The 13,844-nt window shown below is 47.8% G+C and overlaps 1 protein-coding gene across 8 annotated transcripts in view; it reads left to right on the top strand.

The window, feature by feature from the left end:
* The window catches only part of Dido1 (death inducer-obliterator 1), a 52,592-nt gene extending 39,434 nt beyond the window's left edge, over window positions 1-13,158 (top strand). For all 8 annotated transcript variants that reach the window (XM_034495738.2, XM_034495739.2, XM_034495740.2 and 5 more), the window contains 4 exons: window positions 71-224; window positions 659-748; window positions 1,436-1,631; window positions 8,540-13,158. In XM_034495738.2, coding sequence (XP_034351629.1) covers window positions 71-224; window positions 659-748; window positions 1,436-1,631; window positions 8,540-11,778 — 3,679 coding nt within the window. In that variant the 3' untranslated portion in view covers window positions 11,779-13,158. The remainder of the gene's footprint in view (window positions 1-70; window positions 225-658; window positions 749-1,435; window positions 1,632-8,539) is intronic.
* The last annotated feature ends 686 nt before the right edge of the window (window positions 13,159-13,844 follow it).

Genomic DNA, 13,844 nt, shown 5'->3' with positions numbered 1-13,844 from the left:
GTCACCATACTTTGAAATATCTATTGTACAAGAAGAAATTAATGCATTTTTTATTGTTTGGTTTTTACAGCCTTTCAGAATCACGATCCCCACCAGAAGGAGACACAACTCTCTTTTTGTCTCGACTCAACACGATTTGGAAAGGATTTATTAATATGCAGAGTGTAGCAAAATTTGTCACTAAGGCATATCCTGTCTCTGGGTGTTTGGATTATCTCAGTGAGGTTAGAGCCAAGAACCCTCTCTCTTCCCCTTTCTTCCTCCTTTTCCTCCCTCCACCCCGTGTGTGTGTGTCTGTGTCTGTGTGTGTGTGTGTGTGTGTGTGTGTGTGTGTGTGTGTGTGTGTGTGTGTCTGTGTCTGTGTGTCTGTGTCTGTGTGTGTGTGTGTGTGTGTGTGTGTTTCATGCTGCCCTGTGGCAGCAGGTTGTGCAGTGTGGCCAGAGACAGAAATGTGAATCAGAAGTCAGGCATCCCAGTTCCCTGCCTCATCTTCTGAACACAATAGTCTTGGAAGGCATGTGGTTAGCTTCCCCACACTGGCGTAAGGTGACACTTTTCTTTAAAGTTGTGGTTTCATTGCCATCTGGTGTTGTAGAATTATTGTGTCAGTCTCTGAAGGCTGCAGCTCAGGTGTTCACTGCGTATTCTTCTTGTGTAGGATTTGCCAGACACCATCCACATCGGTGGAAGGATTGCTCCAAAGACTGTGTGGGATTACGTTGGCAAACTCAAGTCCTCGGTGTCCAAGGTACCTGCACACAGTGTGCTCGCTGCAGCAGTGGGAGGTTGTGTGTGCTCACACTTTTATAATTTATAAGTATGTGAAGGTGTGAAGTATACTTGAGTATAGTGTCTATTTTATCATAATGGTATGAATGCGTTCAGATTTTAATAAATACACAGGTTTTGTGTTTCCTCAATCATGACTAAGGGAAAAGAAAGCAACTTGGAGGCATGCATTCTAGCTCAGGCACAAAGCCTTAGCTCACACACAGGCTTTAGGTTTCTAAAAATCCCTTAGATCAGCTACAGGTAATGTATGTGAGGATTCTTTTGGAAGTGGTCTAATTTGTACCATACTGAGGGGCAGTAAGCCATATATAATGACTTTCTAGTGTGAAGATACCCAGTTGGCACTTGATAATGGTATGTCTTGTCTGCGGTGGTCCCGTCATCACAGGATTGTTGGTAGCTTGCTGGGTGTCAGACATGCCTAAACTGACAACTGTACATAATTACTCAATGGAAGTCCTGGGAGTGGCGGTGGTTTCGGCCCAGCAGTCTGACTGGAACCTATGTTCTTTACCTTTGATGTATGTTAAAGAGTAAGCAATAGGACTATGACAGTCGGGGCATAATTACTAGACAGTATGCCTTGGGGTCCACATCTGAAGGAGGATTGAGCATGCTTCCTTGTGCTCTGTTTCCCTTACAGGAGCTCTGTCTCATCCGCTTCCACCCTGCCACCGAGGAGGAGGAGGTTGCCTACATCTCTCTCTACTCCTATTTTAGCAGCCGTGGCCGCTTTGGGGTTGTAGCTAATAACAACAGGCATGTCAAGGACCTGTACCTGATTCCACTGAGTGCTAAGGACCCTGTGCCATCCAAACTCTTGCCCTTTGAGGGCCCAGGTAAGCACCCAGTTTCTGGGAGGTAATTAGGTCCAGCTAGTCCCCACACAGTCCTCTTCACTGACATAGTCCTTCTAGGTTGTCACAGGGACATGGGCCTCCTGGCCCAAATTCCCAGGAACTAGATTAGGATGATCAGTGGACCCATTCATGGCAGGAAAATCTGTTCTCTGAAATGTAGGCACATAGCTCTAAAAGAAGGTTGCTATTACTGTTGCCACTCTACTCAGAGTGAGCTGGCCTCTTCGATTCCAAGGGACTTCTCTCCACAGGACTTCATTCCTAAGGGATCCAGTAACAATGCCATAGAAAAGCATCCTAAAATGACTACCTTTCAGTCACTGCACGTATTGTAAGTTCTTTCATCTTTTGCAAACTTAGATTTGCTCTTTCTTTCGTAGTATTGTTTAACATATTACATACAAAGAAACACAAGGTGGGGTTCGCCTGGTCTAGTGGTGTGTGGTTCTGCTGAGCACCATCAAGGTGTTCTCATGGCCTCAATTAGAACATTATTGACACTAGGTGCCTAAAATGGTCATTTCTGTCATGTCCCCGAGGATTACTCTTGTTAGCCAGTGGACTTGACATGTGCTAAATACTCTTGAGTGTGCTGTCACAGATGTAGCTCCTGAATGCCCCAAGGCCTGCACCCCACACAACTTGCACTGCACCTAAACCGGCTAGGATGCTGACAGCCCTCTACCCACTACAGACTGCTCCTAGCTCATGTCATGGGTTTACTTACCTGTGCCTGCAGTTACAAAGTCTGTGCACATTAAGGTGTTGGTTTGTGTCATAATGCTGGGTTAAGTTTGATGCACTAGATGATTTTTAGTGCCTGGCACATTTCAAAAGCAAAGTATATTAGTGCATTCTGTGAAGCCATATTGGGGATTTAAAAAAAAAAAAAAAAAAAAAAAGCCACCATCTGGGTGGCAGAAGGTGCCCTGGAAGTGCTTGATGACAGCCACGTGAAGAGCTCTGGCCAGCATATTCATGACCATGGGCAAAGAGGTATCCAGTTCTCCTGGAAGTGAAGATCCAGAAGCTGACCCTTGGCACCTGTGTGAAGAGCAGCCAGTTACTTAGATGTGTCTCAGCTGGCGGGTAGGAGTTTATGCCCACATGTGGTTGGTCCCTATAGTGAGGACAAGTGTTGCCCCTGGGCACCTTCCTCTCTGATGGAAAACCACACCTTATCTCAGCATCGTGAGTTAGGTCCCTTGCCTCCTGTTTGCTTATAAACAAAGGCAGCACTTCCTCCTTCATATTCTCCCTGCCTCAGCTTCATCTCAGCATTGCCAAACAAGGACAGACTGGAGTGTTGAGCCTGCAGAATACATGGGCATTGGGCATGGGCCCCTTAACCAAATAGGACTTGGAGGAGGTTCCCAGTGGCCAGGGCCAGGAAGAAGATTACCAGAGGAATGGCATAGCCATGTCGCTGCACAGCTGAGACAGGGCAAGGTCATACTGTGCTTCCAAGTGACGGGAATTGGGGCTTGGCATACTATATTCCACTAAGTGATGGACACTGACCACCAAGACTTGTGTTCAATGGCTGGCCAAATAGAGGACACACTTGCTGAGGCCATGACACTGAAGCATGCACTTAAAAGGTAGGGCTCTAGGAAAGTAATGAAATATTTCATAATTAAGACTATAGATCTGACAGACAGTTTTTAATGCTACTGTTGCCTGTTACATGTGTGTGGTATTTGCACACTGTCAGTGCAAACAGCCTTGGCCTAGGCCAGGCTTGTAGCTGGACCTGCGTTATGTACTGATGGCTTGACTTGGCATTTTCTCTGTGTGTGTGTGTGTGTGTGTGTGTGTGTGTGTGTGTGTGTGTGTGAGAGAGAGAGAGAGAGAGAGAGAGAGAGAGAGAGAGAGAGAGAGAGAGAGAAGAAAGAGAGGGAGGGGGGAGAAAAAAGAGGGAGGGAGAGAGATATGCTGTGTGTAGTGTATGTGTACAAGGATGGGCTGGAGCCTTTTTCCTGGCTTGGTTTTACCTGTCCTCATAGCTTCTAATCTTCTAATGGCCCTGGACACCTTCGGCCATCTACAGATGGTAGCTCTGTCCCTTCAGCCGATCCGTGTCCCCACACAAGTACCAGCTACCCAAAGAGCTGGGGACCAGCGCACACACCTGGGAAGTTCCTGGGGCTTGGGTCTGCATGCTCAGAGCCTTTCTCTCATTGTAAAGGCTCTGCCCTTAGGTTGTGAGTGGTGATGTTCTAGCCTTAAGCTGCTGTAGCAGGTAGCAGGTGCTAGGATATCCTGGTGTGACCAGGTAGAGTCCCATGCAGTGTATGTGTCTTAGACCATGATGGGGGTAGAGAGGGCCTTGCGGGAAAGGGATCCACTGATTGATGAGCTTCAGTTTCTACCCATGGGGCCATAGACAGTTTTCCATCTGAACTCAGAGCCAAGTAGTTTCTGACGTTGGCCTCTTGAGCTCTGTTTTCTTATTTGAAGGAAGATGAGACCTCAGAGGGACTCTGGCCACACCTGGGGACACCTCCTGCTAGCAGTTGGGTTTTGCTCTTGGGTTTGTGGTTCACAGACCCAGCCAATGCATCCTGAGCTGCTGGGTTTCTTAATGACACTGGTGTCCTTGAGGTTTTATGATCATTTTCCACAAAAATGCTGCCTGTTCTTACTCTGCTGGACGTACACTGATGTTTATTGTCTAGTATGGATACTTCAGAGGACAGCTAGGAAACTTAGGTCTCTGACCCCCACTGTTCATCCTCTCCACATTAGTTTAGATGCTGTCTTAAAGCCACCAACAACTCAGGCAACTTGTGGCCTTAGTCAAGGGAACAAGACTAGTTAGAGGAAGTACTTCCCCTTCTACCCAGCCCTGATAGCACTGACTCCAAAATCCATGCACCCACTTGATAGTCATTGGGGCACACTACCCGACTGGAGAAAAGCCAAGGCACTTGGTTCTGATGTTGGTGCCTGTTGCACCCCTCAGTCTACTCAGTGTAGCCAGTCTCCTCCCCAAACCACCCTCTGGTGCTATGAGGGAACAGGCATGCCTCTATCCATAGAAAGCATTCCTCGGGGAGTGTCAACTCCAGTGTCTTTGTGTTTACTTTAAACAATTCCATTAGCTGGAAAGTTCTATGCTTTGAAATATTAGCAGGTAAGCACTCCAGTTTTCTTGTGTATGTATCAAAGCTTTGCACAGAAACTGTAACCAAAGTTAAATATGGTGTTGAATGGAATGTACTACTTTGACGATCTAAATCAATAAAAATATGTCATGGAAACTGGTCATTGTTTGTTTGACTTGGAACCATGTGGTAGCTAGGGCCACTTGCCCTAGGTCTGCCTCTGCTCCTTGTAAGCCAGCATTAACTCTCTTCTGGTAGTACAGTGCCTCCCAGTGTCCTGACAGGTGGTACACCCAGAGGGCATTCAGACTGGCTTGCTCCATGGTGTCCTTTGTTCTTGAGCACCTGGAAGAAGATGGACAGCGAGCGCCCTTGTTACCCCAAGTGTGCACTGGGTGCAGTGGCTCACCCTGGTCTTAGAGCGTCAGAGTGCAGGAAGGACATGTGCGTGAGTGTGTGTGTGCTAAGTGGGTTGGGAAATATACAGTTCCCTCATTTGCCAAGTATGTCCAAGTCATAACTAACTAAAAACTCCACAGTTTCTGATGCAGCAGTGTGAACATTTTCTTTTGACAGATTCAGACCATAAAAGGATTTTCACTTTGAACATGTTGAACATACTGTTAGATTTGGGGATAAAGGTCAATTTGACAGGTATGAGGTCAGCAGGAATCAGCTTTGAGATGGTTGTTAATAAACAGGAATGCTAGCATGCACACGAGTCATAGTGCCACCTCCCACTGTCTGTAGATGCAGACTGTCCCTAACATGACTGGATCCAGGTCCTGAGAGATTAGCTGGCACAGCTTTTCAGCTGCACCCTTGTCTGGTTCCTCTTTCTTGTCTGATCCCTGAGTCCAAAGGCCAGACATCTGCTCTCAGACACAGGAAACAGCACTAAACCATGTATCCTGTATACCTGCATCTGGTATGTCTATCTCCTGATGCTTGTTTTGCCTCATTGTGTGAATTGACAGCCTCATAAGAACCCCAAGGAGGGTGGTGAGCAAGTAGCTGCCACCCTGTGTAGTGGCCGGCTCCTGTGAACTTCACATCAGTACTGCAGCTGGAGAGTCCATTGCTTCCCCGGCCATATACCCTACTCTCCAGGGAGCACAACTGTTAACCTGATGGTTGACAAAGTGCAGCAAACCTGGAAAGTGGACCCCAAGAAACCTGGACCTCCATTGCCCCTCTTCCACATGTGGGGTAGAGGTGGGGAGTTGGACCCTTTGACCTTCATTCGAGTTTCCCATGTGTCACAACTTGCTTATACAATGGAACCAGAGTCATTAACTTTGGGACATGCCCTCCTCAGCGAAGATACTTCCAAGGCCCAAGATGAATAGTTAAATTTGATTGTTGACAAGATTATACTATTCCCAGGGTTCTAGCTTACAGTCGGATTTTGTTTTTTGGTTTTGGTCGGAGCTGCCCTGGAAGTCACCATACAGTCTATGGTGACTAGACTCACCATGTAGTTGGCCTTGAACTCATGAAGATCCTCCTGCCCTCACACTCCTGAGTGGATAATGCCTATGAGCCACCATTCCCTGTGAATATTGTTTCAGAGTAGGGCTGTACATTCCGGGGAAGTTAGAATTTTAAGGACATAGACCAGCCTGTGGAGACCTGCAGTATGATGGCAAAGTGCTGTAGAAACATCTGCTGGTGATAATAGCCTGCCGTGGCTCAAAACCAGCATAAAGTAAACAGCTACCAGTTGGAGCATCCTGCTGTGCTGGGACACGGGCATTCTTGTTTTCTTTCTTTCTTTCTTTCTTTCTTTCTTTCTTTCTTTCTTTCTTTCTTTCTTTTTCTTTCTTTCTTTCTTTCTTTTTTAAAAACAATGAGTACCCTAGATCCCATTTTGACTTTTTGGTTGCAGTAGAAGACTATACTAGAACAGGAGTCTGATACAGTGCAGGCCTCATCACCTATATTTAGGTAGTCTGAAAGCCCTTTCTGGAATGAGGTAACATGGTTTCTCTTGTGGGGTCCCTCTTGTGGAGGACTACCAGTCAGCACTAAGACACACACACCCCCAGCCCTTAGCACTGTGTCCTCTCTCACAGCCCACCGCTCCCAACCAACCTCCTAGTGTCAGATTCTAGAAAGAGCCTGGTTTACAAAGCCATCCAGTAAAACATTTAAGGCCCAAATGTTCAAATTTTCATAACTCAAACTTGCAAGCTCTGGCCACTTTCTACAGACTTTCCCAGAAAGACTATAAATATGGGTTAGCAGTTACCCCAGACTATAGATCTTAACAAGCCGTATAGTACCTAGGAAGCAGATAGCAGCTGCTGTTTTTAAGTTTAAAATCCCCATAATTTCTCCTTAGAAAACTTGACAGATATCCACGCCTTCTGAGTAGAGAAATTTAGATACGATGTTCAGTGAGATCGGCCTGTTCTCCAGGGTTTTTTCTGCCTTCCGGGTCTTTCTCTGATACACACCAGATAATTACAGTCCTATCAGTTTTTGAATGTCCCTCTAGGAAGTAAAAAGCTAGCACTGAGATTCCTGGAAAGAGGGAGGAGGGCTTTTGTATGGGGTCTCTTCCCCATTGTGTGCTAAGTTTTACTGCAATTTAGGAATTGTAGCACTCTTAGAACTAACTACGTAATATGTCTAAAAGCAATTGTTTACAGTAACTTGAACACAATCTTTGATGATCATAAGTGCTTAAAGATGAGTATATTTTTATAGAAGTATGGACAGATTGATAGCTTGTTTCACTTTACATTTGTACCCCTGACACTGGCTCATTTCCCCCAAGTCACAACTGTGTAACCCGGACTTTTCCTTGCTTTGTTCTGCATACAGCAGTGGGAAGCTTGCATTCCTGAGTTGGCTCGCCACACTGTTTTAGAGTAGTCCTTACCTTTAAAAGCAGTGTGCCCTGAATCTCCCTAGTACCTCCCTGGAGTGTGGCCATTACCACCGTCTGCACAGATGCCCTGTTTCTTCATTCAAGCCCGGGACTCAATGTTTACAAAGCCTTAAGCAGTAGGTGGTTGGTGGTTGCTTTGTAATTCTGCTATCCCCTGAGCTCAGAGCACTGCTGTTGCTGGGATAGCAGTTGTGCCCACCATTCACAGCTCAGTAGCAACTACTTGATCCATGAATGCCCAATAAATGTTGTTTTAAACTGAGCTTTGTTTTCTCGTTACAATTTTGACACAAGACACTAAATTCCCTATACTGCTTGTGTGTCATTATAGCTTCAGTTTAATTGGTCCCTAACTAAATATTTGCCAACTTAGTATATTTAACTTAATGTATGTTAAGTTTAGCTTAATATGTTAAAGCTAAAAGGGGGTTGTTCTCTTCTTGCATGTAGAAGGGGTAAATGAGAGTAGGGCTGAGACTTTGAAAACATTGTCAGCCTTGCCAGTCAAATGTTCCAGTAACCAGTGGCTGCTGCTTGTCTCTCTCACCTTTTCTGTAGCTTTCTCATTTCAGTAACTGGAAGGACATGGTATAAATTCTGATGTGGGATGGGATCACTGGAGTTCTTGTTTTGTGGTTTCTGATCAGGCATTGATCTCTCACAGGCTCCTTTCAGACTACTAGAGGTGGGACTGGGTGTGTATGGTGGTACATTCAGGGACTAGAGTCTCTTGGCCTTCTACTGCAAACAGCTTCTCAAACTTACCATTTTATTTTACCACAGAATTTCTTTTGCTGTCTATTGAAGTTCCCCCACAAAAAGCCATGGAAAGGGTGTGAGCTAGACTCAGATTCTAAAGTTTGTATAAATGTTTTGTTTTCCAGGCCTTGAATCACCACGTCCAAATATAATTCTTGGGTTAGTAATATGTCAGAAAGTGAAACGTCCTTCAAGTGCTGGCGAATTAGACAAGACAGATGAGAAGCGGACTCGACTCCAACAGGAGGAAATAGAAACTTCAGTCTATCCCAAAGTAACAGCAGCTTTGCCATCTGATAAGAAGCCTCCCAAGTACAACCTGCTCGCTTCAGACACAGCTGCCAGCAGCACCACACCCCCCGGCTCGCCTCCACCCCCTCCTCCTCTTCCTGAACCCCCAGTATTAAAAATACTGTCATCCCTCAAGCCTGGGTCCACCAGCTCTGCCACAGCACCCACCACATCAGCAGCGATCACTACCACGGCGTCCCCTGTTACTACTGCCACTTCAAAAACAGCCTCGCCTCTGGAACATATTCTGCAGACTCTCTTTGGGAAAAAGAAATCATTTGAACCATCTAGTAAAGAATCTGTTGGGTCTACTCTATCTCCACATCAGGATTCCAAGGCCAAGGGGGAGGACGCCATGTCAGCAGCTCCTTTGTTGGATCCAATTGTTCAACAGTTTGGTCAATTCTCAAAAGACAAGGCTCTAGAGGAGGAGGAGGAAGATGACAGGCCCTACGACCCTGAAGAAGAGTACAACCCTGAGCGAGCCTTTCATACCCTGCTTGCTGAGCCAGGGAGGCCTCATGATGTGCAAAGTGTTCCCGAGACAGCTGAGAGGGAAGAGGTGGCCTATGACCCAGAAGATGAGACCATCTTAGAAGAAGCCAAAGTGACCATTGATGACTTGCCCAATCGAATGTGTGTGAAAGTCAGCTCCACAGAGAGGCCTGCCGACTTCGCCCCCGATGCCTCCAGTGCCTCGCTGGTGGAGCAGCAGAAAATGTTGGAAGAACTAAATAAACAGATTGAGGAGCAGAAGAGGCAGCTGGAGGAGCAGGAAGAGGCCCTGCGACAGCAGAGGGCTGCTGTGGGTGTGTCCATGGCACACTTCTCTGTGTCAGATGCATTGATGTCACCACCTCCCAAGTCTTCCTTGGGCAAGACAGAGCTGTTCTCTCAAGAACAGCAAGCCTCGGAGCCAAGTCAGGGAGCCCTGAGCACCAACCACAACTTGGACTCAAGACAAAGTAGGGACCCAAGGCAGGCCAGGCGGCTCGCTGCAGAAAACACCGAGAATGAATCCCTTCCTAGGGCCCCCACAGGAAGTACACCTGGCCCTCAAGGCACCCTACCTGCCAGGGAGACTCCTGCAGTAGTCCAGGGGCCTGGGCTGGCTGCAGAAGCCAAGGAGTCAATGGCTGTTCCCTGGGCTCCAAGTGAAAACACTGTGTTGAGACCTGAACATGACATCCAGAAATGTGAGCACCCTGGTAACCCTGTCTCATTACCCCTGGAAGCCAGCCACCTTCCTGCAGCTGGGGACGGCACAGCCAGGCCAGCACCACCTCGCAGAGTGCTGCTGCCCACACCCCCGAGCACCACCTTTCCACCCAGCTTCCCTTTGCAACCTGAGCCCCAGAATTTTAGTTCTGGAGGCAGGGAGCCTTTCTCGGGGCCCACATTTATCTCTCAGGAGCCATCCCTTGGCTCATCCCAATATGAGGATCCCCGGGGTGCTCAGTCTGCTGGGAGGAGTGACAGCCCAGTAGCTGATATGGAGGACAGTAGAGAGCCACAGCCCAGGCCTGGCGAGGGTACTGCGTCATTCCCCCCACCTGGGCAGAGGGGAGGGGGCCCTCAGCCTCAGTTTCCTGGCCAGCGTGAACCTGCACCACGCACTTTTGGGATGTCAGGTCATCATGGCCCCAGTTTCCCAGGACCTAGGGGGCCAGCCCCTCCTTTTTCAGAAGAGAACATTGTTCCTAACAGTGATGGATCAAGAGGCCCCCCACCTGCCAGATTTGGGGCTCAGAAGCCACCAATCCCTTCCTTATTCTCTGGGCAACATGGGCCACCTCCCTATGGGGACAACAGGGGACTCTCACCTTCTTATCTTGGTGGACCCAGAGGAGGAGCACCAGCCCAATTTGAAGATCGCAAAGATCCTCATGGGGAGAAAAGGGAATTCCAGGACACTCCGTACAACGAGATGACAGGTGCCCCTGCTCAGTGTGAAGGGCCAGATCAGGCCCAGTTCATGGGGAACAGGGCACCCTTTCAGTTTGGAGGCCAGAGACGGCCACTGCTAACTCAGATGAAAGGGCCCCGTGGAGGACCTCCACCCTCTCAGTTTGGAGGCCAAAGGGGACCACCTCCTGGTCATTTTGTGGGCCCACGTGGGCCTCATCCTAGTCAGTTTGAAGCTTCCCGGGGCCCTCACCCTGGCCAGTTTGAAGGGGCCAGGGGCCAAGCACCAGGTTTCATGCCAGGCCCCCGAGGAGTTCAGCCCCAGCAGTTCGAAGAGCAGAGAGTGAACTCACCACCAAGGTTTTCGGGCCAGAGGGCATCGGCACCCCTACCATATGGAGGACCAAGGGGCCCCGCACCCTTTCCTGAAAAAAATGAGCAGCCACCTTCTCGATTTCACTTTCAAGGCCCAGCTTCACAGCCCGTGAAGCCTCCCCCTCGGCCCCTGTTGGAACTACCAAGCCATCCTCCCCAGCATAGGAAGGACCGATGGGATGAGGCAGGCCCAGCCACTGCTCTGCCTTCCAGTGCTGGGCCTGGCCAGGGTCATGAGGCCGACGGGCAGTGGGCCACATCAGAGTTCCGAGAAGGCAAAGCCCATGAGTATAGGAGCCCAGCTTTTGAAGGGAGACAGAGGGAGCGATTTGAAGCAGGACCTAAAGAAAAGCCTCTGGACGAGCCTGAAGCCCAAGGGTTGGAAAGCCGGCAGGGCCGGGCATTTGAGGATAGGAGGCGAGAGCGAGAGAGAGGCAGAAACTGGAGTCGAGAAAGAGACTGGGAGAGGAGCCGGGACTGGGACCGGCATCGGGAGTGGGACAAAGGCAGGGATAGGAGCTCCAACAGGGACAGGGAGCGAGACACCGACAGGGCCAAAGAGTGGGATCGGAGCCGCGAGAGAAGCCGGAATCGCGACCGGGACCGTGAAAGGCGGCGAGACCGAGACAGGTCCCGGAGCAGAGACCGAGACAGGGACCGGGAAAGAGCCCGAGACAGGGACCGGGACCGAGGCCGGGACCGGAAGGACCGCAGCAAGAGCAGAGAGAGCCCTCGGGACCTGAAGCCCGAGGCCAGGACCTCTGAGGGGGGCCCTGCTGCAGCCCAGGCCTAGAGGCCATTGCACTCAGGGCTGGTGACACGACCCGCTGGTGTGGACAAAGACCTGTGTCAGCTATTGTGTATATATAGGCTTAGCCTGGCAAAGACCCCTTTAAAAGCCAAGTGCGTAAAATGTGTTGAGCAAAGAGTTTTTGAAATAGCTATGAACTTATATGCAGGATATAATATTCTGGACTTCAGGAATTACTGTAATTTTGTGTATAATGGTTTGTTACAAAATTTCCCAACTTTACAATTCTGATTTTTTAAAATATTTCCATTTAAAATTAGAGAAATGGGAAAATGTCTACAAAAGCATATTGCTTTTTTTTCAGATTATAAAGTTTTTTCCAATAACTTGACTGGTGTAAGTTTTAAGGGGATTTCAGTGGACCTTAGAGCTAGCTTTCCCCGTGTAGCCATCTCTGCTTCCGTATATCCAGGGGCACTCAGTGCTGTCCTGGTCAGAAAGCACTGCTGCAGGGGTGAGCTGGGGGCTGTGCGCAATTGCAGCTGTGGGAAAACCGCCGTCTGAGGCCCGGCTCCCAGCAATGCATCACCTTAGAAGTTTTTTCAGAACATAATTAGAAATAATCTGTTCTAGTGGAAATTGTTACATTTTAAATAACTATTTTTAAATGTTCAAATTTACAAACCTAACGAAAGAAGCAAAGCAGTTCAGAGCAGTTTAAGAGGGAAGAGACAGGTGTCAAGCATTGCCCATTGCTGCCCTCTGAGTGGCTCTGCAGATTCAGACTTCAGACAGGTGATGAGTTTGGTAGCTTCTCAGTGGGATGGGACAATGTTTGTACCAAATCTGGAACCGAGGACGGTGGTGACGCAGCCTGCTTCATGAGAGGCTATCTGCTGTGTAGCCCCAGTTGCCTCTGAAGATGCTGTGAGAAGGCCAGCTGACTTATCTGACTGTGCAAATGTTTGATAGTTCCTTTTATATTTTCATAAACTTACTTTTTCAGATAGAAAATTAGCTTCGTTTGTTCTTCGGAGTCTTATTTCACTGTACATCACTACAGATTTTTTCACTTTATAGCACAGATGTTTAAAGTTGAAAAGACATGGGAAAACAATTTGGGATATTTACTATTGTAAACCAAATAGTAGGTTAAATACATGAAAGTGTCAGTTTCAACATCTAATGTGTGAAGGGTTTGTTTTTTGTTTTTTTGTTTTTTTGTTTTTTTTTAAAAAACATGTAAAGTAAAAATTTTCTAACTTAAATGCACAAGCATAAAAATCAAGTGTGTTTCTTTAGGTTTACTTTGTAGAAATTTCTGTACATTGCATTTTGTATTGCAGAGTGTTATATCACTGTCCAATGAAACAGGACTTCATAGATTTTGTTACTTGAAGTAGAATAAATATCTACAGAGTTCTTGTCTTGCTCTTCACTCAGCCTTGACCCCTAGTTATCATAGGTACAGGCAGAGGCATCCCACACCCAACTAGCAGTCCTACTTCTGTGTTGGATGCTGCCTGCTGTGTGGTATCAGGGCCCACAGAGTTATGTGCTCGCTGGTGTTCTATACAGAGCCCTGACTGCAGGTTCATGGGATTACAGGAAGACTGGAGGTGTCACTGGAGGCAACCTGCGTCAGAGCAGAAGGTAGTGGATCAGAAATGCACAAGTGCCATGGGTAGAATCCAGCCTTTCACTGCTGGCTTTTTAAAAGGAGCTGAGCTGTAGAGCCAACCATTCTAGTGGAGTTGGTCCAGCTCATGTGCATGTGGTCCTGCCCTTGACTGCCACCTACTGGTAAGACTTGGACCTAAATCCAGCTGCTATATCCCCATATAGGTACCCAGAGCAGCAAGAACTTGGCAGGATGATCCTGACCAGCACCCAGCTGAAGTGCTTGCTGGGGCATCAAGGCTGAAGGCAATCATTCACCAAAGAAGCCCTTGACAGCCATAGCCCCTTTCTGTTTTAAGACAGTCTTACTATATAGCCTCAAATTCGCAGCACTCCTGCTTCAGCCTCCTGAGTTCTGGGATCATAGACTGGCACCATTAATTATCTCTGTCTCCTACCTTGTCTTGGCTAGGTTAAACCTCTTGTGT

Source organism: Arvicanthis niloticus, chromosome 2 (genome assembly GCF_011762505.2).
Source record: "Arvicanthis niloticus isolate mArvNil1 chromosome 2, mArvNil1.pat.X, whole genome shotgun sequence".
In the NCBI taxonomy this organism is placed as follows: domain Eukaryota; kingdom Metazoa; phylum Chordata; class Mammalia; order Rodentia; family Muridae; genus Arvicanthis; species Arvicanthis niloticus.
This window is presented reverse-complemented; position numbering and strand designations above follow the sequence as displayed.